Source organism: Hemitrygon akajei, chromosome 8 (genome assembly GCF_048418815.1).
Source record: "Hemitrygon akajei chromosome 8, sHemAka1.3, whole genome shotgun sequence".
NCBI classification, from domain to species: domain Eukaryota; kingdom Metazoa; phylum Chordata; class Chondrichthyes; order Myliobatiformes; family Dasyatidae; genus Hemitrygon; species Hemitrygon akajei.
The window spans coordinates 46,597,720-46,621,367 of record NC_133131.1 but is presented as its reverse complement, the minus strand read 5'-3'; the positions used below and the strand labels follow the sequence as shown (position 1 = coordinate 46,621,367).

General features: G+C 37.2%; 1 protein-coding gene across 3 annotated transcripts in view; it reads left to right on the top strand.

Moving 5' to 3' along the window:
- Window positions 1–23,648, top strand: part of ap2b1 (adaptor related protein complex 2 subunit beta 1) — a 283,798-nt gene that overhangs the window by 133,199 nt on the left and 126,951 nt on the right. For all 3 annotated transcript variants that reach the window (XM_073053794.1, XM_073053796.1, XM_073053795.1), the window contains 4 exons: window positions 12,797–12,838; window positions 13,770–13,916; window positions 16,681–16,826; window positions 23,064–23,193. In XM_073053794.1, coding sequence (XP_072909895.1) covers window positions 12,797–12,838; window positions 13,770–13,916; window positions 16,681–16,826; window positions 23,064–23,193 — 465 coding nt within the window. The remainder of the gene's footprint in view (window positions 1–12,796; window positions 12,839–13,769; window positions 13,917–16,680; window positions 16,827–23,063; window positions 23,194–23,648) is intronic.

Sequence of the window (23,648 nt, the reverse complement as noted above, 5' to 3'; positions counted from 1 at the left end):
TTACTTCTTGAGAAAGTGGGGATAGAAAGTTAGTAGAAATGTCTGTTATAGGGTTTTGAGAGGTTCCTCTTGGCTTTACATTCAAATTTAGTTGCGAACAATTAGAAAATTGTGAATGATGCAATAGATTACATGCACATTCTTTCCCTTTTGGTGCTTGGCTTTTCATGTTGCCAAAGCTGTTGACACTTGAGCATCTCGCCTTCATTCTTCTGTTACTTTCCCTCCTCACCTGTTCTGTTGTTTTACCTCTCACTTCCTCTTACTGAGGAGAGATATTGGACAGTGATTTTTGATTCAAGTGTTCTTTTAGGTGCTTAAGTGTGTGAGAGTCTCTACTTCCACCATCCTCCTAGGAAGTGTGTTTCATATTCCAGCCATTTTCTGCATGAGAAATCTCCAATCACTTCCGAACATCTTACCACTGACCCCAAGTCCATGTGCTCTGTCTTTAGACATCTAAGTGGAAAGGTTTATTACTGTTTACCCTATCTATGCCCCTCATAATTTTGTCAATCTCAAATATATCTCCCCTCAATGTCCGTGCTCCAAAGGAAGCTACCCCAGCCAACCCAGTCATTCCTCATAGCTGAAAAGTTTTATTTACTGAATTTCCTTTGAATTCTCTTAAGTGTAATCTTATCTCCTGTAGTCTTTGGAGACCAAAAATAATGACAGTTGTCCATCTGTAACCTAAATATATACGTGTGTGTGTGTGTAGCGCAGTATATCTGTTTTGTATTCTGTGTCCCAGCTAAAGAGGCAAGTAATGAGTTTTAAATCCCTACCTCTGCTACCATCTTCAAAGATGTTATTGCACTTATATGTAAAAGTCCCTCTATTCCTTAGAATTCCCTTGTATTCCATCTTTCCTTGTGTGCATACCTACATTCATGAGGATTAAATACCATCCACCATTGCTCTGCTGTCCAGCTTACCAATTTATTGATATTGTGCCATAGCCTAAGAATTCAGATTACTGTTAATAATATCTTACAGAATTAATTTCATATTATTGGCTGTGATGCAGCCTTCAGTTTATTGTGTCAACAGGATAAAGAAATAGAGGTACACAACAATATCCGCGCACTTTATGTTCAGTGTAGAAGTGCAATCACATAAAGAGCAGGCATTGAAACTTCTTTCCTGTTGAAAGATGGTCATCAAATGGGTCTGAATGATTATTGAAGGTAAGATAATTGAAAATTATGGGAATAAGAATGGTCTACCTCATATGCATTGAAAGCATAAAAACTAATCAATTAATGAAAGGATATTTAATTTTGTTAACTAAATATATGAAGCAGTTTATAATATATAGGTTATATTTGATTGGTTGATGTTCAAACTTGTGTTAAGGTGGTCCCATCAAGATGTCCATATAAACAAAGGGCTGATTTCTGTTGAGTTTTTATTCTAATACTGCTTATTCTAGTTTGAACTCTGACCTTGCCACATTAACATAAGAATATAAAGAAATAGGAATAGGGCATATGAACTCTCAGGAATACTTTTTGTTTGATTAGATCATAATCTCTGTTCTGTTTTCTGCCTGTCCATCATAACTCTTTACTTTCCTATAGATCAAAAATCTGTCATCAATATAATCATTGTACTGCTACCACAGTTCTCTAGAGTAAGGAATTCTGAATATTCACAACCTTCTGAGAGGAAAATGTCATCTCTGTGAGGACCATCATTCCTCAAGGCTTTTGACGCTATTATTACACTACAGTAATTTTTTTTAGTCTGCAAATGCAATCAAATAATACAGAATGTACCAAAACTAGCTACTTTGTTTTTGAGAAGATGTCTCCTTTGTGTTTTTTATTTCTTGTATGTTAAAGGAGTTTATAGCTTGAATTGATCCTCTTTGTCTGAAAATGCCTGTTTTAAATTCCATTTGTGCAGCTGCAAGCACATTGAGTGACAACATCGCACAAACAAATTGGGTTTGTTGTCCTATATTCTGATGTATATTTGTAAAATAAAGCACAAAAGAAAGCCATTCTCTTCATTGTAATCCAGTAATATAATCAATAGTTCATTGTAGCAATTAGTTCTGTTCAGAACGTTGAGATCACAGCACTCCATTGGAAAAATGTAAAATGTAGCTGATGCAGATTAGATGTTTACAGTAAGAGCCCAGTCTCACTTCTATCAATTGCAGAGCTTATACTGGTCCTCTGAGATTTTAATTTTTTCTTGATTATGTATCTGCTGGCGAGAAGTTCATTTCCTTGGCCAAACTCTATCTTACTATCTGGATTTCACAGTGACCCCATTAAACTTTGTCACTTACAATGGTCATTATTCATACAAAAATACCTTTTGGTATCTGTATCAGGTTTGTTACTCTTCAAGCAATCTCCAGAATTGCTTTCCCTCTACATTTATTGCTGAATTCTGACATAAGTTTCTTGTTGCTCCAGGCTGACTCGGCTCTATCCAGAAAAACATTTCTTCAAGATTTTAGCTTTAAACCGGTGTCTCCTATTTATTCCTTGCCTGTTATGATGTCAAAATATGTTGATTATTTTAGGTTATGTAACATCTTTTCTTAAGTTTCTTTATATGAACATTTTGGTTGCTACAGCAGACCACTTTTCCTTCCTTTTCCCATACTGAATTCAATTTTCCATTCTCCTCTTTCGGATGTTCCTTGTTCTTTATTTGTTGCCCATTTCAATAGCCTTTGAGAAAGTGGTGATTACTTGCCACCTTAAACCATATGCAGTCAGCTTGCTAAAAACACTCCTACTTTGCTGATACGTGGACAGTTCCTGCACTACTACTTCATCATAGTCATAGTTATGTATGTTTACATACATTTGACCCAATTAGCTAGTTTCATGGGAATCATTAAAAGTATAAAAATGACAAACTACTGTTTAACTGAATAACAAATTAGAACACTACCAGTTCTACTGCAGTACTATAAAACTGTATTAGTTCCTACTGGTTCTTGACAGAGAAATTAATCCAGTGGACACTGTAAATGGACAAAACCAGCACAGACACCTAGTGTAGATAATGGAATGCTTTCATAACGCATCTTCTCAATCTTCATTTTCACTGTAACATTCAAGATGATTATGGATACCTTCAAATTCTTCGTAAGTCCAGGGATTCGTGTTTGGGTGTTTTTAATTTGCTTTTTAGCTGGTTCAGCTCAATATTGTCCTGTGCTGTGTTATGTTCTATGTCCTAACTTGAAGTAGTGAAATCATTTCATTTTTTTCTCACAGCTATTTCTGCTCTATCTCCAAAGCTGAATGCTTAAAACCGTACAGGCAAAACAGTTCTGAATTGACTTGCTGGTTATTTCTCACCAACTATTAGTGACAAAAATCAAGTCTTTTTGACACCAATGTACACAACTGACGATAGTTAAAAACTGTTTGCTGTAAGTACAGTGTAGTGTCTTATGGCCACGTAAGTGCATGAATATACACACACTACCAGATAGCAGTAGATGAAGTATGTCATTGATGAGAGTGTTTGGAACTGTTCTCATCCAGGCAAGACTTTTCACTATCTTGCCATTCTAATTCCTTACTTACATTAATAATTGAGTATACTGCTAATAAGGGTACTATTTGCTATCTATCTTGAATTGCTTTTGGGAAGGTTGGGTTATATCATCATCTTGAACCACTGCAGTCCTCTGGTACAGGTATCTCTCTAGAGTTGTTGGGGTGGCGCTCCAGGATTTTGCCAGCAACGATAAAGTACTAGTGGTATAATCTCAAGACATTGAGATTGGGGTGTTCCTATGCATCTGCTGTCATAGAAACATAGAAAACATAGAAAATAGGTGCAGGAGTAGGCCATTCGGCTCTTCGAGCCTGCACCGCCATTCAGTATGATCATGGCTGATCATCCAACTCAGAACCCTGTACCTGCTTTCTCTCCATACCCCCTGATCCCTTTAGCCACAAGGGCCATATCTAACTTCCTCTTAAATATAACCAATGAACCGGCCTCAACTGTTTCCTGTGGCAGAGAATTCCACAGATTCACCACTCTCTGTGTGAAGAAGTTTTTCCTCATCTCAGTCCTAAAAGGCTTCCCCTTTATCCTTAAACTGTGACCCCTCGTTCTGGACTTCCCCAACATTGGAAACAATCTTCCTGCATCTAGCCTGTCTAATCCCTTTAGAATTTTATACGTTTCAATAAGATCCCCCCTCAATCTCCTAAATTCCAGTGAGTATAAGCCTAGTCGATCCAGTCTTTCTTCATATGAGAGTCCTGCCATCCCAGGAATCAATCTGGTGAACCTTCTTTGTATTCCCTCTATGGCAAGAATATCTTTCCTCAGATTAGGGGACCAAAACTGCACACAATACTCTAGGTGCGGTCTCACCAAGGCCTTGTACAACTGCAGTAGAACCTCCCTGCTCCTGTACTCAAATCCTTTTGCTATGAATGCCAACATACCATTTGCCTTTTTCACCGTCTGCTGTACCTGCATGCCCACCTTCAATGACAGGTGTACAATGACACCCAGGTCTCGTTGCACCTCCCCTTTTCCTAATCAGCCACCGTTCAGATAATATCTGAATATTATGAATATGAATATATAATTTTTGAATATAAAGATAATGTCTTTGTCCTCGGTGTTAAACATTGTGGCTTTAGATGGAATTGAAGAAATTTAGGCGAGTTTCTGCAATGCATCTTACAGATGCTGCTCGTGGTATCTAAACTGCACAGGTAATGTAGAAATTAAATACTTGTGAGTATCTGGCTGTTCTTTGCTGAATGGTGGTAAATGAAATGATTTTGGGGATGTACATTCACATGTGGAGTGTATTTCATCACACTCTGGACTTGTGTAGATCAGAAAAAGGATTAAGGTAGTCAAGTAGTGAGTCATTTGCTACAGTGTTCCTAGCTGTTGCCCTGTTTTTGTAGTCAAAATACTTGTATGTCTGGTCAGGTTACATCTTGTGATTTTCCCCAGAATAATGATGATGTGATTCAATGATAATAATGCCATTAAATATCAAGGATAGGTGATTAGACTCTCGTTTTGGAGATTTTCATTGACTGATGCTTTTGTTGTGCAAATGCTATTTGTCACTTTATCAGTCTATGCCTGAATGTTTAGAGCTTGCTGCATCCAGATATGGGTTGCTGCAATATTTTGGGTAGTTATTAATGTAGTACAATTATTTATAATATTCTGTCCATAAAATCAATTGGAAGGTCATTGACAAAGCAATTGAAGATAATGGGGACTAGGGTAATAATCCTGTGGAATTCCTCTCTGTGAGGTCATGGTCCTGAGGTGACTGATCTTCAATAATGTGAATCATTTTATTTCTGTGAGCATCAGTGAATAAACAAATGCTATTTGAGAATATAGTCCACAATACCTTTCATTTCTTAGCCGATGACCAGGATAGACTGACAGGGTAGTAATCAGCAAGTAACCTGATATTTGAGAATAGAACATAGTGTAACACTTTTTTACTTGGCTTGATTGATGCTAGTGTTGTATTGGAATAGCTTGGCTACACTTGTGGCTACTTCTGCTGCCTCTTGTTAGCTGTTTGTTGTTCATCATCGTCATTTTTCAACTGATGTTGCATGATGTGAGGGATTTGAACTGACCTGTAGATTTTGAGGTAACTCAGAGTGGTCTATTGTGTTCTGCTTTTGGTGCATGATATCCATGTGATTCTGAGTTACCATTGACAAGGTTTTAGATATACCTGTATTGCCCTTCTTCATTTTGAACCACAGTTGTCCCCTGGCTTAATGGTCCAGTAGAATGAAGTTATAGATATTATTAGAATGCAGTTCTCCTGCTGTTTACAGTGCTCCAAAGTGCCGAGTCTCGAAATGCCAGATTGATGTAGAATCCAATTGTTCTCTGGCTGCTGATTGACAAGTATGATTGATAACTTTCCCGAGTTAGATTCCAAATGTTCACGATAAAGACTTTAGAGGTCATTTAGTCAATATTCCACATATTATTTCTTTAACTGCTGACTACTTCCACCTCAAAAATACTGCTTAGTTCTGGTCTTATTGTAGCATGTTCTGAGAACCGACATCTATGCAGTTGTTAATTCTGGATTTAACTGTTTATGCATTTGCTTGACATCACATCCTGCAGGGTAGGCAAAGAAGAATCAGTTGATGTTGTGTACTTGCAGTTTTAGAAGGCCTTTGGCAAGGTGTCATGCATTAGGCTGCTTAACAAGCTTCGAGCCCATGGTATTACAGGAAAGATTCTAGCATGGATAAATGAGTGGCTGATTGGCAGCCAACCAGAATAGGCTCCCTTCATTCCCACTCTGCCTCCTGCCAGTGACTAGTGGTGTTCCACAGAGGTTTGTGTTGGAACCAATTATTTCTACGTTATATGTCAGTGCTTTGGACGATGGAATTGATGGCTTTGTAGCAAAGTTTGCTGATGATATGAAGACAGGTGAAGGGGCAAGTAGTTTTGAGAATTTAGAGAGGCTACAGAAGGGCTTAGAAAAGATTAGGTGTATTGCCAAAGAAGTGGAATACAGTGCCGGGAAGTGTTTGGTCATGGACTTTGGTAGAAGAAATGAAAGGGTTCACCATTTTCTAAATGGAGAGAAAATATAAAAATCTGAGGTGCAAAGGGACTTGGAATTCCTTGTGCAGGTTAATTTGCAGTTTGAGTCTGTGGTGAGGAAAACAAATGTAATGTTAGCATTCATTTCAAGAGGACTAGAATATAGAAGCAAGGATGTAATGTTGAGACTTTATAAAGCACTGATGAGACTTCACTTGCAGTATTGTGAGTAGTTTTGGGTCCCTTGTCTTAGAAAGGATGTGATGAAATTGGGGAGGCTTCAAAGGAGGATCATGAAAATGATTCCGGGATTAAACGGCTTGTCATTTGAAGAGTGTTTGGCTCTGGGCCTGTATTCACTGGAATTCAGAAGAATGAGGGATGACCTAATTGAATACTGAAAGGTCTTAATGGAGTGGATGTGGAGAGCAAGCTTCCTGTTGTGGGAGAGTCTAAGACTAGAGGACACAGCCCCTAAATAGAGGGGCGATCTTTTAGAACAGAAATAAGAAGGAATTACTTTAGCCAGAGAGTGGTGAGTCTTTGGAATTCTTTGCCACAGGCAGCTGTGGAGGCCAAGTTTTTATGTATATATAAGGCAGAGTTTGATAGATTCTTGATTGGTCAAGGCATGGGGGGGGGGTGGGGGGAGAGACATGAGATATGTCTTTTTGGAATATTTAGGACAAGTGATCCTATATAGTTGCAAATGCCTTTGATCACTTATGATGTGGTGTCATTGATCATCTTCATTACAGCTTGTCACACCATACAGCCAGCCACTAGAGTGTTGTTTGGTTGATGTTGAGCAGGTCAGTGTCAACTAAATCAGGTGAGAGTGGGCAGTTGCACAGAACGTGTTCAATGTTCTGCACCCTTTCGCCACACTCACAGGATTTGCTGGTCTTTAAACTCCACTTCACCATATTGTCTCCCGTCCTACAAACTCCCACACTCACTCTGTTGAGAGTGCACCACTTCTGTCTGTCAAACAGTGCCCCCAGGGTCTGGCAACATTTCTGTGGGGTCTTGCACTGTGTTGTTTGGTGGGGTTCTGGCTTCTGTTTGTTGCCAGAGGTCAATCCTGTATGTTTGGGGGGATGATCTGTGCAGTAATTCCTCCACTGTAGCAAAGCTTTTCCTCGATTTTAGGTGGTTGGAAACTGGCACATGATGATGTAGTGGGTGCCGTGGATCCGAGTTCTGTTTACCTTTTTCAATTTTTGTTGTAGTGTGTCTTCAGATCTCTGGGGGAGCAATGCCTGCAAGTCTGTAAATGATGTTAGTGTGTGGGGGGCGCAGTGGGCCTGTGATTATTTAGCAGGCTTCGTTAAGCAACAGGTCAATTTTCTTTGTGCGGGCTGATCTGCCCCACACAGGTGCCCAGTATTCTGCAGGTGCATAGCAGATTGCTAGGGCAGTTGATCTAAGTGTGTGAGCATTAGCTCCCCATTTCATGCCTGCTAATTTTTTCAAGAGAGAATTGCGAGAGCCAACTTTCCCTTGGAGTTTTTGGATGTGGGTGGAAAATGAGAGCGTCCTATCCAGTGTCACGCCCAAGTAAATTGGAGTGAGATGGTGTTCGAGCTCCTTCCCACACCAGAGGATCTTGAGTTTCTGAGCTGCTTCTGGATTCCTCAAGTGGAATGCACACACCTGAGTTTTTGATGGATTTGGATTCAGAGACCATTTTTCATAATACTGCTTCATTGCTTCGAGGGCTGCTGTAAGTCGTACTTCAGCTTCTTGGAAGGAGTTAGCTTGTGTTGCTATGCATAGGTCGTCTGCATAGATAAACCTGTGTGTGTTAGGAAAGGTTAGTTGGCCGTTTGTGTAATCATTAAATAGTAGAAGTGTTAGGACTGATCCCTGTGGTAGTCCATTCTTTTGTGGATGCTACCTACTCTTAATTTCATTCATTTCTACATAAAATCTATGATTTTCTAGGGGGCTTCTTATTACTTTGACTGTGGTTTCGTTCTCTAAAAGGTGTCATTGATGTAGACTACGTGACTATCCCATGCTAATAGCCTTCATTTCTTACCAGACTTCTTGAAAATACATCATGAGAAATCCATAATATAATGTATATTGGCAAGACATATTGGACACAGATTTATTTGACTTGGAATAATGAATATAATGTTTGGTATTTCATTAAGCTGTAGGGCATACAGAAGAAAATCATTTCATGAAAAATAGAATACTTACTGTGTTTCAGTATCTGTAAGTATCTCTTATGAAGGATTTGCTTTTCCATCATCACCATTGTGATTTCAGTTTGCTTCTGGTAAAATCAGTCTTTACATGAACACAATCTTACTCTGTAGTTAGTGTAGAACAGATATTAAAGCAAACTTAATTCATATTTTATAGATTTCTTAAAGGGCAAGTTAAATAAACGTGAAGGAAGAAGAAATATATAAAAGTATAGTTAAATTCCTATGATTCACTGTATGTCTATTTGGAAATCCTGCTGTTTCAGCATGTGGTTTATTGGGCACCCTCTCATCTAACCTGGGCCCTTGTTTGCCTCACTGCCTCTCCATTCACCAGGGTGCTATTTGCCAAGCTCCCTCTCACCGATGGATTCAGTTGTCCAGAAAACCTACGATTTCTGACATCACTGGTCCAAACCATGCTTTTATCAGTTTTACCATACTATTTGTGTTGTGATTGAAATCTGCAAATGTTCAGCATGTCAAGAACATTGTGGAGAAAGAAAGACAGTGTTAAGTGAGTGATTTTTCATCAAAATGTTGGTAGAAGGGCATTGGCTGACAGTTATCTATTTCTTTCTGCACAGTTGCTGCCTGACTTTCTGTGCATTTTCTATTTTCTTTCATTGTGTTCATTCTAGAGTGTGATCTTCATAATATTGCACATGCATTGTCAACACACTGGGCTGCCATAGGGTAATGCAGTGGGAAACACTGTTCAATTTTAGCTTGTCACAAAAGTGCAAAGATCAATTTTCATAGCATTTTCACTTCTCTGGTCAAACTGACTTGGAATCTCCACTCATTTCCTTGGGGTACTTAATACAGTTAACAATTATATGTTGGCTTTAACATAGCAAAATGGGGGGGGGCATTATCAGTGAGTGAGCTACATAACAAAATATTAGATTTGATATTTTATATGCCTGATTAAAAAGTGGGGTTTTAAAGAGTATGTTAGAGGAGGAGAATACAAGGTGAAAAACAGAGATTTAATGAGAGAATGCAAGAGTAGACTTATTATCAAAGTACATGCACATCACCAATCTTATCCTGATTCATTTTTGGTGGGCGTTCACAGTAAGTACATAGAAGCACAAGAGAATCAATGAAAAATTACACACAAAGTAAGACTGAGAAGCAATCAATGTGCAAAAGAGAAACAAATTGTATAAATACAAAAAAGAAAAAACACAATAATAATTAGTAGATAAGTAATAAATATTCAGAAAATGAGTTGTAGAGTCCTTGTAAGTAAGTCCATAAGTTGTGGAATCGGTTCAGTGTTGGGGTAAGCAAAGTTATACCCAAAATATCTTCTTATCTGTGGCAGAATAAAAATCCTAGACTAGGCAAAAAATATTTACAGAAGCCTAACAAGGAGGGCGGTTTAAACGGCTTTGCCAAACTTGAGATTTTACTATTGGGCAGTTAATATACGATATTTAATATTTTGGACACAAGAATCGACTATGGCTGCTTGGGTAAATTTGGAATGTAAATCTGTACAAGACTTTTCATTGTTTTCAATTTTAGGATTTTCACTTCCTTTTTCTTTATCTAAATTGAATAAACAAATAACTAATCCTATAGTCAAATATACATTGCAAATTTGGTTTCAATTTCGTAAATTTTTTGGTTTGAATAAGTTCATTTTATCAAGCCCTATAATATCTAACTATTTTTTTCGGCCCTCTTTTATGGATCAAGCTTTTCTCTTATGGAAAACAAAAGGTATAACATGTTTTCGTGATTTATTTTTGGATGATAGCTTTATGTCCTTTGAACAGCTATCTAATAAATATAATTTACCTAAAACTCATTTTTTTAGATATTTGCAAGTTAGAAATTTTTTGTATAATGAGTTACAGTCTTTTCCGAAACTATGTCCATTTGACATTACGGAAAGAATTTTAGCTCTGAATCCTTGTCAAAAGGGTTTAGTAGCTGTCATTTATAATATGATCATGAAAATACAGCCAGAAGTATCAGAAAAAATTAAGAAGGAATGGGAAAAAGAACTTCATTGTCTTATATCCACTGAGCAGTGGGAGAAAATTTTACGATTAGTCAATTCGTCTTCTATTTGTGCTAAACATGCCCAAATACAATTTAAGGTTGTATATAGAGCTCACATGTCTAAGGATAAACTTGCTCAATTTTATTCTTATGTTAATCCAACCTGTGACAGATGTCATTCTGATGTTGCTTCATGGACCCATATGATTTGGTCTTGCCCTTGTTTGCAAAATTACTGGAAAGATATTTTCAGTATTATTTCAATAGTTCTGAATATCAATTTCCAACCGCATCCTATTACTGCAATTTTTGGTTTACCAATGGTGGATAATAGTCGTTTATCCTCCTCATCTCGACGAATGATTGCATTTGTTACATTAATGGCTAGAAGATGTATTTTATTGAATTGGAAAGAAATTAATCCTCCAACTATATTTCAGTGGTTTTCTCAAACTATCTCTTGTTTGAGCTTAGAAAAAATTAGAAGTGTTATTTTTGATCCTTCAGTTAAATTTGAAGAAACTTGGAGACCATTTATTCAACATTTTCATATGAGTTAAATTGTCTTTTCCTAAACCTCACTTTTATTATCCTTAATTATTTGGATGGAGGTTCGGAGTTATTGGCACTACTGTATATATCTGACATTATGCAATGGGCCATGTTGGTTAGTGTTTTTTTTTCTTCTCTTTTTTTGGGTTTTTTTTCTTTTTATTTCTTTGGTTCATAAATACTATGAGTTTGGGAGGTTATATATATTGATTATTATATATTTGAATGTCTACTTAAACTATTAACTATGTACTCTCAAACTCTTTGTATTCATGTTTCATTTATGTTTGTTTAAAAATTAATAAAAAGATTTAAAAAGAAAGAAAGAAAAGTTATACCCTCTGGTTCAGGAGATTGACAGTTGATAGAAAGCCGAAGGGACAATAATGAAGCGCAGTAAATTGTAGCTGTGTAGGAAACCAGAATTGGAGGAAGGTCATATTTTTATAGAGTTGTAAGGCCTAAGGAGATTACAAAAATCAAACCATAAGATTTTTAAAAATTGAGCATTTTAAATGTAAGGGTTTGCTGAACTGAAGATTATACAGGTCAGTGCATGGTACAAGAATTTTGGCTGAACAGAAATTTACGAAGTTAGAAGATGGAAAGAGTGAGAAAATCAGTGGAATGAAATAATTAGATGTAATGCTAACCATCAGAATGAGAAAACACTTCTAAAATCGTTCTACATGAATGACCACGGGCAGCGCAAGAGTTGTATCTAATATTGTAGCCTCTGGCACTGAGTATCCTGGTGATAGTAAATATTTTACAACCTTCACATTTGATAAAGCAAATTAAATGTCCTATTTCAGTCCTTGGAAATAAAATAGATGTGTATTGTCATGCCAGAAATGTCTTTTTTTTAAATCTAGATGTAGGCTGGCTGCAAGATTAAATTGCTTTTCTGAGGTTGATTGCAGCAGAAGCTAATAATCCAATTCAGTATGTGTGTCAGCATTGAAGGAGTGTGCACATAAATTCTGCATTGATCACATTTCAATTCATTAAAAGTAAACCATCCTTGATATTGATCTTTTTATTTGAAATCTGTCTTATTCCCTAATGATTATGATCATCTTTATTAAACTGGTCAGCTCTGTTGACTAACTTCTAGAATTGTTACCTGCTTATTTTTTCCTTGAATCTTACCAGCTGAAGTATTAACGATGAATTCTTACCTATAACAAAATTGCAAATCTTCCTCAGCCCATCAAGAATTCTTAAAAGTAAATGAGTATAAACTTATTTCAACATTGAGCAATTTTCTGTTATCTCTTCCATTGAGGAAAAATTAAATTGATCAGGATATGAAAATACTTACTTTATTAATTAGCTAATGAATGATTTCCTCCTTTCACCATTGTATTTCTTTAATATATTCCTGCTTTTTTAAAACAAACTGGTCCCACTGACCCTGGCTCTTTGTATTCTGTATCTTTCAGCTTGGAGGAGATCTTGGTGGGCCTACTGGTGGGAGTCCAGCGGTGAGTTTTCTTCAAAGTCATGGATGGATTACACTTGAAAATTTGTAATGACTTTTTACTTTCAAGGAATAATTTTTAAAAAGACTTTTGCTGCAGTGTGATTCCATGAGCATCTCCAGTCCACTCTGCTGGTAGCATATCCAAGTGTCCAGTCTCCCACTGTGGGCATCAGTTGACAGTGGGCTTGTCCTGTATGCTCCAATCTTACAGGAATAGCCAAACAGTAATTAGGAATGGGAATCTTGTCAGACGTTTATTCTGTGCTTGACTTTAATGTAAAACAAGGGAAAGCAGTAAATTCCATTGTATAGCTGTTGTCTTGCACAGATTGTATAGTACAGAAACTGTTTACAGACCCAGATGCTCTACATTTATGCATTTTGCCTAATACAAGTCTCCTCCCATTCCTCTTCATCTCACCCTATTTGTGTTATCTATTGTCCTCTGTCTCCTACATTAACTTAGTTTTACTATTTATAGGACTAAAATTATATGGCAACAAGTAATTGTAGTTTGAATTACAGTAGGAATCATCAAATAAAAACACAGCAAACCCTTTCATTGTTAAAGTATTATAGCTGATGCTTCTATATGTTCTATATCTTCAGTCCTTTCAAAATATGTTAGTTCAGTATAATATTATTAAAACAATTTGACTACACGTGATTGCTGCCTTCCTAACTGATCATAATTAATATTCATGTTTATTGAAAATCTTCCTGTTTAACTATTTCATGTGAATTTGATTCAAATGGGATGGAAACCAATAGTAAGGCTTAGTAATATGCAAAGGTGTGCATAGAAAATGTCCTTTTGAAAAGGTGGTTGTCCTATCAACTACTTTGCCTTCGGGAATAATTGTGTGTATAACTTTACTTACAAAGAAAGAATTCTCTTGTTGAATATTGTTCCTAATCTGTATTCACTGCAGGTTGGCCAAAGTTTCATACCCTCTTCGGTACCAGCTACATTTGGTCCATCTCCAACTCCTGCCATGTCAAGCAGTGGCCTGAGTGATCTCTTTGAGTTGTCAACTGGAATGGGAATGGCAGCTGGAGGCTATGTGGCACCAAAAGCTGTAAGTGACTTTAGTGGTACAGAATAAATTATTGCCAGCAGATAAGAAAATCCTCGTGTTTCTAGCCTATCTGAAATGGTTATATTTATTTTCTAAATAGTATTCACTCTCCATTGTACAATAGCTCCTGAAGTTTGGAAAGTTATACAGTGGTTCAGTGCTAAATGCAAGTTTCTATCTTTTTATATGTTTGCATAGAATTAGAAGTTCATGCTAGTGTATAAATTCTCTTATAATCCCATTTTCAGTCATGGGATTGTACAGTGGACTCCAAAGAGCAATTTATACATCCTTGGGAGTATTGGAACTGGAGTACTTCTGTAACTAACTGATTGCCATCAATTACACCTTTCACTGATCCCACCACTCAGTAAGAGCATTTTGCAGTAGTATTTAAAGTATCAACCCTCATGTCAACCTTTGGATGTGGGAGGAAACCTGAACACATAAAAGAAATCTATGGGTCACAGGGAGAACACATGTAGTCTACGGAGACAGCTCGGGGGGTCACAATTCAACATGAATGACTGGTGTTCTGAAGCAACAGCTCTACAAACAGTGTTACTTTTCCGAAGATTGGGGAAGGGGTTAAAAATCCAAGGAAATTGTTGGGTCTTCTGAATGATAGACTTGGAAGTGAAGAACTAGGATCAGAGTGAAGATTGAGATGTTAGAGAGAGGTAGGTCTTGCTAGTGTCAGAGAGGATGAAGGCCTGGTGTAGTGGTGGTTGTGGGGTTAGAGAGAAATTCAAGGGGAGAAGTTTTCAGATATATGGTTAAAAAATTGATGAGATTATCTCCAGTGGATGGTGAAGATGGAAGTGGTTGGGAAGAAGAGAAAAGTTAAAGACACAAACATTATGAAAGATGAGCATTCAATACTGCACCAATTAAATCAGATCCTTTAAATAATGTCCAAAACAGACCTCAATCTTCACTTTTATGACTTGTTTGAGAGGCCTTTTATGTGAGGCAAAATATTTTTCTTAAGTCATGACAGATGGGACTTGTATGCCATTAGAAGTTGCTGTACAGCAGTAGCAGCACCTATTTACCTGTTGTCAGAAATGTCCAAGGCATATAATTCTGATCCTTTTGGACTCTAACCTAAAACTGGTTGAAAAGTCCTCAAGTCTGTGCTTTCCTGCTTCAAAGGAATGTACTGACTTCACAGAACTACACTTTATTAACATAGTGATGTTTTTAACAATACTTGTATAATGCCTCCCATCCCTATTAAAAGTTAATATTCTGATCTACTGTGTTTCATAAAATTTCCTAGCTTTATATTAAAAACAAATTTTGAGTTATTTGTTGCATATTCCATGAATTTAATAGTATGATGAGCAGAACATATGCAAGTTGAGCCATGACTACTTTAAAAAAAAAGAAAGCACATTCTTTCCTGTGCCCTGTGACCTGGTCAATATTCATCCCTCATTTAAAATCACATTGCTCTATACTTTTTGTCTGGCTTTCTACCTTAAATCAGTGACTACGTTTCACAACTACGTAATTGGATGTAAACAATTCAAGATGCCCCAAAACCAGACAAAAACAAAACTTTAATAATCCTGAATTGTTAGAAGTTGTCTGTGCCAATATTTTAAGTAATGTATCATAAACACAAGAAAATCTGCAGATGCTAGAAATCCAAATCAGCACACTTAAAATGCTGGAGAAGCTCAGCCAGTCAGGCAGCATCTATGGAAATGAATAGATCGTCAACATTAAGGGCCGAGACCCTTCTTCAGGACTGTTAGTCCCGAAAGAGTAATGTAAGTTTGAGTCATTCCCAACTTCCTGCCTATGGGCACAATCCAGAATTTGGCACTAATTAGAAAGCTTTAACTATGCCTGAAAGATAGATGCTGTAGGAACATTGGATTAAGTGTGAAAATGGAAAACAATTGATAGATATTCTCACAGCAATCAAATAGTGTTTTCTAACCGTACAGGGAATGCTCAGCCTGTCATCAGTTTGAAAGTCGATAGAGACAGAGTATTTCTAAAGTGGATAAAATGTAATCCAACATTTAATATAGAAATTTAAAATGAGAAAATACAAAATTTTATGCTGGTGATTTCATTTAAATTAGCATGTTCTGGAGAGATAAGGAGACTAAAGTGATGTTTGGTACAGACAAATGAAGACACTAAACCCCTGCCTATTATCAGAAGCCAGACACAATGCTCGATGAATCCAAATGAAAAACAGAAAATTCTACAAACATGGAACGTGTTGGGCTGTGTGTGTGGGAAGAGAAACAAAGTTTACATTTCTGTTTAAAGATTTTTTTAACCTGAGCCGTTAACGAACACTTTACAGCATCATCATAAGTTGGGGTTCAATTTCTGCTGCAGTCTGTAAGTAGTTTGTACTTTCTTCCTGTGACCTTGTGGGTTTTTTCCACCTATTTCAGTTTCCTCCCACATTCCAAAGACATACAATTCGGTTTAGTGAGATGTGAGCATCCTATATTCGAGCTGCAAGTGTGGTCATCTTGGGCTGCTCAGCACAATCCTCTCTGATTTGTTTGGACACAAACAACTCATTTCACTGTATGCTTCAATGTGCATGTGACAAATAAAGCTAATCTTTATCTCTTTAAAACTTTGAAAAAATTTTTGTGTGTTTCTATTATTTTCTGTTTTTAATTTAGATTTCCATCATCTGTACTTTTTTTTTGATATGCTTGATGAATCAGTTGATTGTGTTCTTATTATCCTATAAGGCTGAAATTAGATTTTTTTCTCCCCCCAGGTATGGTTACCTGCAGTGAAGGCCAAGGGTTTGGAAATCGCTGGCACCTTTTCTCGAAGGCAGGGTCACATCTACATGGAAATGAGTTTCACAAACAAGGCCTTACAGCACATGGTTGAATTTGCCATTCAGTTCAATAAAAATAGGTAATAAACATTTACAAAATGTAGATAAATAAGAAGCGACATTGAAAGTGATGTTGAAGCATGATTCTTTACTTCATGTTTGTATCATCATTATCTTAACAAGGTATGGTTCTTCAGGTGTTGGTCATATTAGTTATATTGTTGCCATCATCCATGTGTGAGCTCAGAGAATAAATCAAGATTAAATACTTTTCCATTGGATGTCACCCACTGATGTCTAGTCCTGATCCACTGATCCTACATGTTTTCCAGTAATTAATACCAAGCCTGGTAAGGATTGTGGCACACCATGCTACCTACAACCTAATTTACAGTGGAGCTGAACCCAGAATGCTCTCTCCCAGATGTATATTTGACTGAAATAAGCCAATTGTCATCAAGTAGGTGATTAAACCTAGTGCATTCTGGCTTGCAAGCATGTTTAATTTAACTGCCGGTGACTAAAGTGTAATAGTCATATATAAAATTGAGAATCTTCCAATTTTCATTACTTGATGTATAATGAAAAACTGAAGTGAAATGAAAATATTATTTCATTAATGATCTGCTTTGTTGCTTGAAATATAATTTTCAAATTGTCTTTCTTATATTGTGTGACAATATAAATATCTTCTTTGTGATATTTATTTTGCTCTCAATTGTCTGATCTCAGCTGGAATGTGAGTTCCACATTGTTTTCTGTTGATAGCTTTGTATTATGCAGAGATTTTTGTCTAGATCACTTATAGTAGCTGCCTCAAGCTCAAGTGTATGAATATTTTTTTTTTTTACAAATTTGGTCCTGGGAACAATTTCTCCCACCCATCTACATTGTTGACAGTTAGTTTCTCCAAGTCCCTTTTCTATGTATAAAGAATGGCATCATCAATGGGGTACTGGATGGCTTTTGGTTTCTGTAGACTTTGGGCCATTACCTTCAAGACAAAAGAAGATGTAGCTCAGCTGCTGCTGGAATTTAAACATCTAGGTGTCTGACTGAAACAGTATGATATTCTTTCAGAGTAGAAAAAGATGAGGCAGTTTCAGTTGGGGTGGGGGAATTAATGCTGGAAGATCTCACAGGTCAAGTAATATTGGTGGTACAGTAATAGAATTTAAATTTTACGCTAAAGACTCAATGAAGATCTCACTGCTAATCTTGTTTCACTCTCCATGGATGTTGCCTGACCTGCTGAATGTTTCCAGTATTTTCTGTTTTTATTTTAGATTTCCAGCTTTTCTGTTATACATTTAAATTTAAACTCTGCTATCACCTCTTGAGTTCAAATACATTATAAGTTGACGAAAATGAATTGAAATTGGTTTATTATTGTCACATGTACTGAGATACAGTGAACGGCTTGTCTTGTGTACTGTATAATTATCAAGTGCATTGAGGAAGAACAAAGTAAAACAATAACAATGCAGAATAAAGTATAACGCCCTCAGAGAATAAATCTGCACATAAAATGGCAATATTAAATTTACATTTATGTAGAAGAAAACCCAAAAATGGTGACTCGAAATGAAGACTAGTTGAACTGAGGATGTTCATCTACAAAGTAGGTGAGGAGAGTGAGGGCTTTAGTTTGCTTTTCATGGGCTCTGCCTTCTCTGGTGGAAATTGAATACAAAATGTTCTCATCTCCAGCAGTGTTACTGATTAATGTTAGTAGGGTAAATATCATTTCTATGCTTCCTGTTGAAGTGACTTGGTGATCAATATCAGAACTCCTTAAATGTTTATAACTGTGGGATGATTGCCTCAGTGACCGTAGAACGTACACATGAAAGATGGTTTGCTGCTGAGATCATCAGCCCTTTTCACTAACTCATCCTTCAGATAGCAAAATCCTTCCCGCCATCCCCTTAGGTTACTTGGTTTGTTTCGATCAGAATTTTATGAGAAGATTATCAGAGCTGAGCTTCAGGGAGAAGGTAAATTGAATGCAGAAACTGCAGTTACTGGAAATTTGAACTAAATTCCGAGAAGGTTAGAAATGTTCAGACAGTCTCTGTGGAAGGAGAAACAATATTTCATGTCTAGAATCTTATCAAAGGGAAAAACGGTTTCATTTTAATTGGAGACATGAGATTGCAGATGCAGTAATCTATGTGAAAAAAAACCTGCTGAATGGTTCAGGTAGCATCTGTGGAGGCAAAGGGGTGGTCGATGCCTTGAGTTGAGATGCTGTATCAGGATTAAGAGTGTAAAGGAAAGATAGCCAGTATAAAGGGGTAAGAGGAAGAATTAAAATGGTGGCTGGTATGTTGCAAGAGATGGGGAGGTTTGAGTGGGGAAGAATGAATTAACCAGGGAGTTTTGGAGAAAATGGTCTCTACAGAAAGCGAGAGCGGGGAGAGGAGACTAATGGTGGGATCTTGCACTGCTGGATGAAAGAGCAAAGGAATGATGCACTGAATGTAGAAACTTGAGGCATGAAAAGTGAGGATGAAGGGAACTCAATCCCCGTTCAATCTGAGGAAATGATCTTAAGGCGGATATTGGGAAATAAGGAAATGCAAGTGTCAACTATAAGAGAGGGAAAGATGCATCCAAAGAAGTCTTGAGAAAGAAAGGATTGTCTTAAGAGCAGAAATTGCAGAGGCAGAAAACTGAGAAAGGATGGTGTCTTTACAGGAGACATTGCTGGAGGAGGTTGAGGTACAGACAGATAGACATACTTTATTGATTCTGAGGGAAATTGGGTTTTGTTACAGCCGCACCAATCAAGAATAGTGAAGAAATATACCAATATAAAACCATAACTAATTAAATAATAATAAGTTAATCATGCCCAGTGGACATAAGTCCAGGACTAGCCTATTGGCTCAGGGTGTCTGACACTCAGCTATGTGGTATGTGGGTAGCTACAGGTAGCTAAGTGGGTCAGTGGTTTTATAGTAGGTATCGCTGGATGGTTGGTCTCCTGGAAATCCAAAAAAGGAGAGGGGTCTGAAATTTGAGAGCAGACTGGAATTTACTAGCCAAGGTGATAATATCGAGCACAGGAAGCAGCACTGATAAGATTATTGTGTAGCAGAGAAAAAGTTGGGGAGGGATGCAAGTGTAGGTTTGGAACAAGGACTGTTCCAGATAGCCAAGGGAAATATAACCTTGCGAGTTCCAAGGTTACACCTCTGGTTTGTAGAAAGTGGAAGGAATCAGAGATTTTGAGAAGATTCATTTTAAGTAACAGAGAAGATGCGGGAGAGATGGGTAAAACAAAGGGAATATCTCTGATAGGGTGAAACCAGATGACTTGATGTGATGATTAAAATTGCGCTAAGCAGCTTTATTTGAGAACCAATACCACTTAGTTCCACTGGCTGTGGAACTGTGAGGAGAGTTGGAGCAGGAGCTTAGACACATGATTGCATCAAAATACTGTTTTGATAGAAAATTTATAGACTTGTTCTATGTGTTATTTTTCAAGATGCAATCAGGCATAGAGAAGTAGCTGATAGTGTGTAGAGAAATATAAGGCATGAAACCTTGAATTCCTACTGAGCACATAATCTATCAAAATTGGTTTTGAGATGCATGCAAAAGGAGCAATCTATTGAAGTTATACTGACAAATTCACTCACTACTGGGTCCATTTGTTTTAGTGTTTAACTATTGTGGTTTCATGTTTTGCCTGCGATGACTTATTTATCAGTTTGTAATATCTAGGATACCAGCCTAAACACCATTTTTCCAAATAATATTATTTTACCTATCCTGTAGGATGATTTTATTTAGTGAGATACAGTGCAGAATAGGCCCTTCCAACCCTTAATCCAAGCCTAATCACAGAACAATTTACAATGACCAATTAACCTATCAACCAGTATGTCTTTGGACTCTGAGCAGAAACCTACGTGGTCATCGGGAGAACGTACAATCTCCTTGCAGGCAGCTGCAGAAATTGAACACAGGAATTATTGAAATTGAATAACTGTAAAGAATTTGTTATGGTCCCTAATTCTGCTAATGTGCTCTTGGCATCTGCTGTCGGACTTCTCTCTCTGCAACTTATCTGTGACAGTCTTGTCACAGATCTCTTGAAATTGACAAAAAGTTATTTAATATGTGCATTATTTTTACACTAAGATAAAAGCTTTCCCAGAATTTAAGAGTACATCTTTAGCAGGAAAAGTATGTTTTAAAGTTATCATTCCTGAGCTTAGAATATGATTTTTGTATCTTCTCACGGATTCCCTGGAGAGCAGTGTGTAGCAGATAGGAATCTAGCAAAAAAAACCAGAAAATACTTGTCAGGTTGGGGACAAAAAAAACCCAGAACAGAATGAATGTAATTTATTTAGAATGCGGATGTTATTCTGTCCATAGATCCTGTCTGACCTGAAAATTTCCGGTATTTTCTGATTTTCTGATTATTTTTATTACCAAGATCTGGATTATTTTGCTCGTGAGGATAGCATCAACTAATTAATAGCCTGGTAGGTCACAGGATATACCTTCCTCCCATGGTTGCAACCATCTTCATTTTTCAGAAACTGGTGTAACACATACAAAGGAGATAGCAGGGAGCTTGCACCTGCCTCCACCGGTTATGGGTTTACTGATAATTTCAACCCAGTATTCAGAAATCTTTCCAAGGATTATCTTGATTTTTGATGTTATCCAGGTGCTTGATAGTACAATGTGCTGATATCAAGTGGCACTTACTCAACAATAAACTGTTCACTCATGTCCAACTTGCATTTCAGTAGAAGCACTTAGCTCTCGAACTTATCATAGTCATGGACCAGAGAGCTGAATTCCAGAGAAGAGCTAAAAGTTATTAACCTCAGTATCAAGAAGGTGTTTGACCAAGAATGATGACATACTGCGATGTCAGCTTATTTCATGTGCACAGATCACTGGAGCCAACTGTTTCACTCAGCCAAGGCTACAAATGTTTAGTGTGTGAACTTTCTCTTTGCCATTATTTTAAAAAAGCATTTTTAGCCTTTGATAGTCAATTGTTTTCATACATGCATCGAGCCTGTCAAATTAAAGAACAAAAACAAGTTTTCTTTTTGTGTTTGATCTGTGTTCTGTTCAGTGGTGCTTTTGTTTTATTTTTTTCATAATGTTCAGTATAATCAGATATTTCCAATTATTTTTAAATTATTTCACTCGAAATTGCATCAATTTTAGGGTTTTTTTGTAATTGATTATCATGGGCTGAATAGTCAATTTCCAGCTGATTACTGTTGAACCAGCCAGCAAAAATCATTTCAGGTCAGAAGGTAGGTGAGGATCTTTGCTCTACTGTTGCTCACTCATCCATTTTATAACCTGCATCAACCACCACCACCTTTTAACCAATATGCAGGTCCTGCCTAATCTTCTGACCCATCCTCAAAGTTTGCCATTTATTTTTCAACTGTGACCCCTGACTCAAAACATTCCAGATGGGGGAATGCCATTTCTGTGCCTATGCTGTACACCCCTACAATAATTTGGTATGCTTCAGCATATCATCCTGAAGCTCACTTTCACCCAGTTAATGCTTTTCGAGTAAATTCAAGTAACTTTTCAAGTAGGATTTGGCCACTCTTTATGAAAAGGGAACTGAGAACACCACACAATCCAATGCCTTTGGATTTGTTTCCCCCTGCAGTACTCATGGTTACTGTTTGTGAATCTACTAATTCAGGTGTCATATCAAGGAAAATGAAAGGTTTCACTGCATACCATAACTTTGCAAGGGTAATATCAGAGATTATAAACCCAAATAGTTTACCGTGTTTTTTTTTCATTGGTGAAGCAGCCCAACTTGGCCATATCAGTGAAATACTATCAGTGAATGTATGTATATATATATATATATATATATATATCTGATTTGCCTATGTAGTGATAGTTATGCACTGAAGTAATTGACAATTATGAGTGAATTATTCTTTACGCAGTCAATGGAGGGGCACCTTGTTTACGTGATACACTGTGTTACATTCACACCTCTCTTCAGTTTCTTGTGGTCTTGGGCAGAGCAATTGCCATAAAAGGCTGTGATGGATCCAGAGAGGATGCTTTCTCTGGCACATCTATAAAAATTGGCTGGGATCATAAGGTCATCAAGATTCACTAATGGATATTTGATTCAGGGGCAACTATCCTCCTTTCTTCTGCTTCCCACCCAAACAATGCAAGGCTGGTTTGACCTGTATAGTAGTCTTGGTTAAGATAGGCACAGGCTGGTTCAGGAGAAAAGCAGGGAAAAATACAAACCTATTTTAATGTATTTTGTCTTTCTTTTACAGCTTTGGGGTGATCCCTACAACTCCACTTCCAATTCACACTCCACTAATGCCAAATCAGAGCATTGATATTTCCTTACCACTGAATACCATTGGCCCAGTGATGAAAATGGACCCACTGAATAACCTTCAGGTGAGGCACTGCAGTCTGGAGTGAAGACATAATAACAATGATGAACAATTTCTTTGACTATAAAGGCAAATAGGTCATGTTACACAGGTTAGGCCACAGCTGAAGTACTGTGTGTGATTCTGATTGCAACACTACACCCGAAGGACAAGATTGCATTGAAGAGGGCTCAAAGTAGAGCCAAGGATGGAGTATTTCAGTTATGAAGAGAGATGTATGGGATGGGATTGTTTTCCTTGTTTCAGAGATGGTTATAGGGAGCCCTGATTGAAGTGGGCAAAATTTTGAAAGGCATTGATAGAGTAGATAGTAAGAACTCTCTTTTTCCACATAGCTATAAAACCAGAGAAAATAGGTTTAACATTCAGGGTAGGAGATTTAGAAGTTGTTTAAGGAAGAATACTTTCACCCAGGGTAGTTGGAAAACAAGTGGTAGGAAAGGCAAAGATTCTCACAAC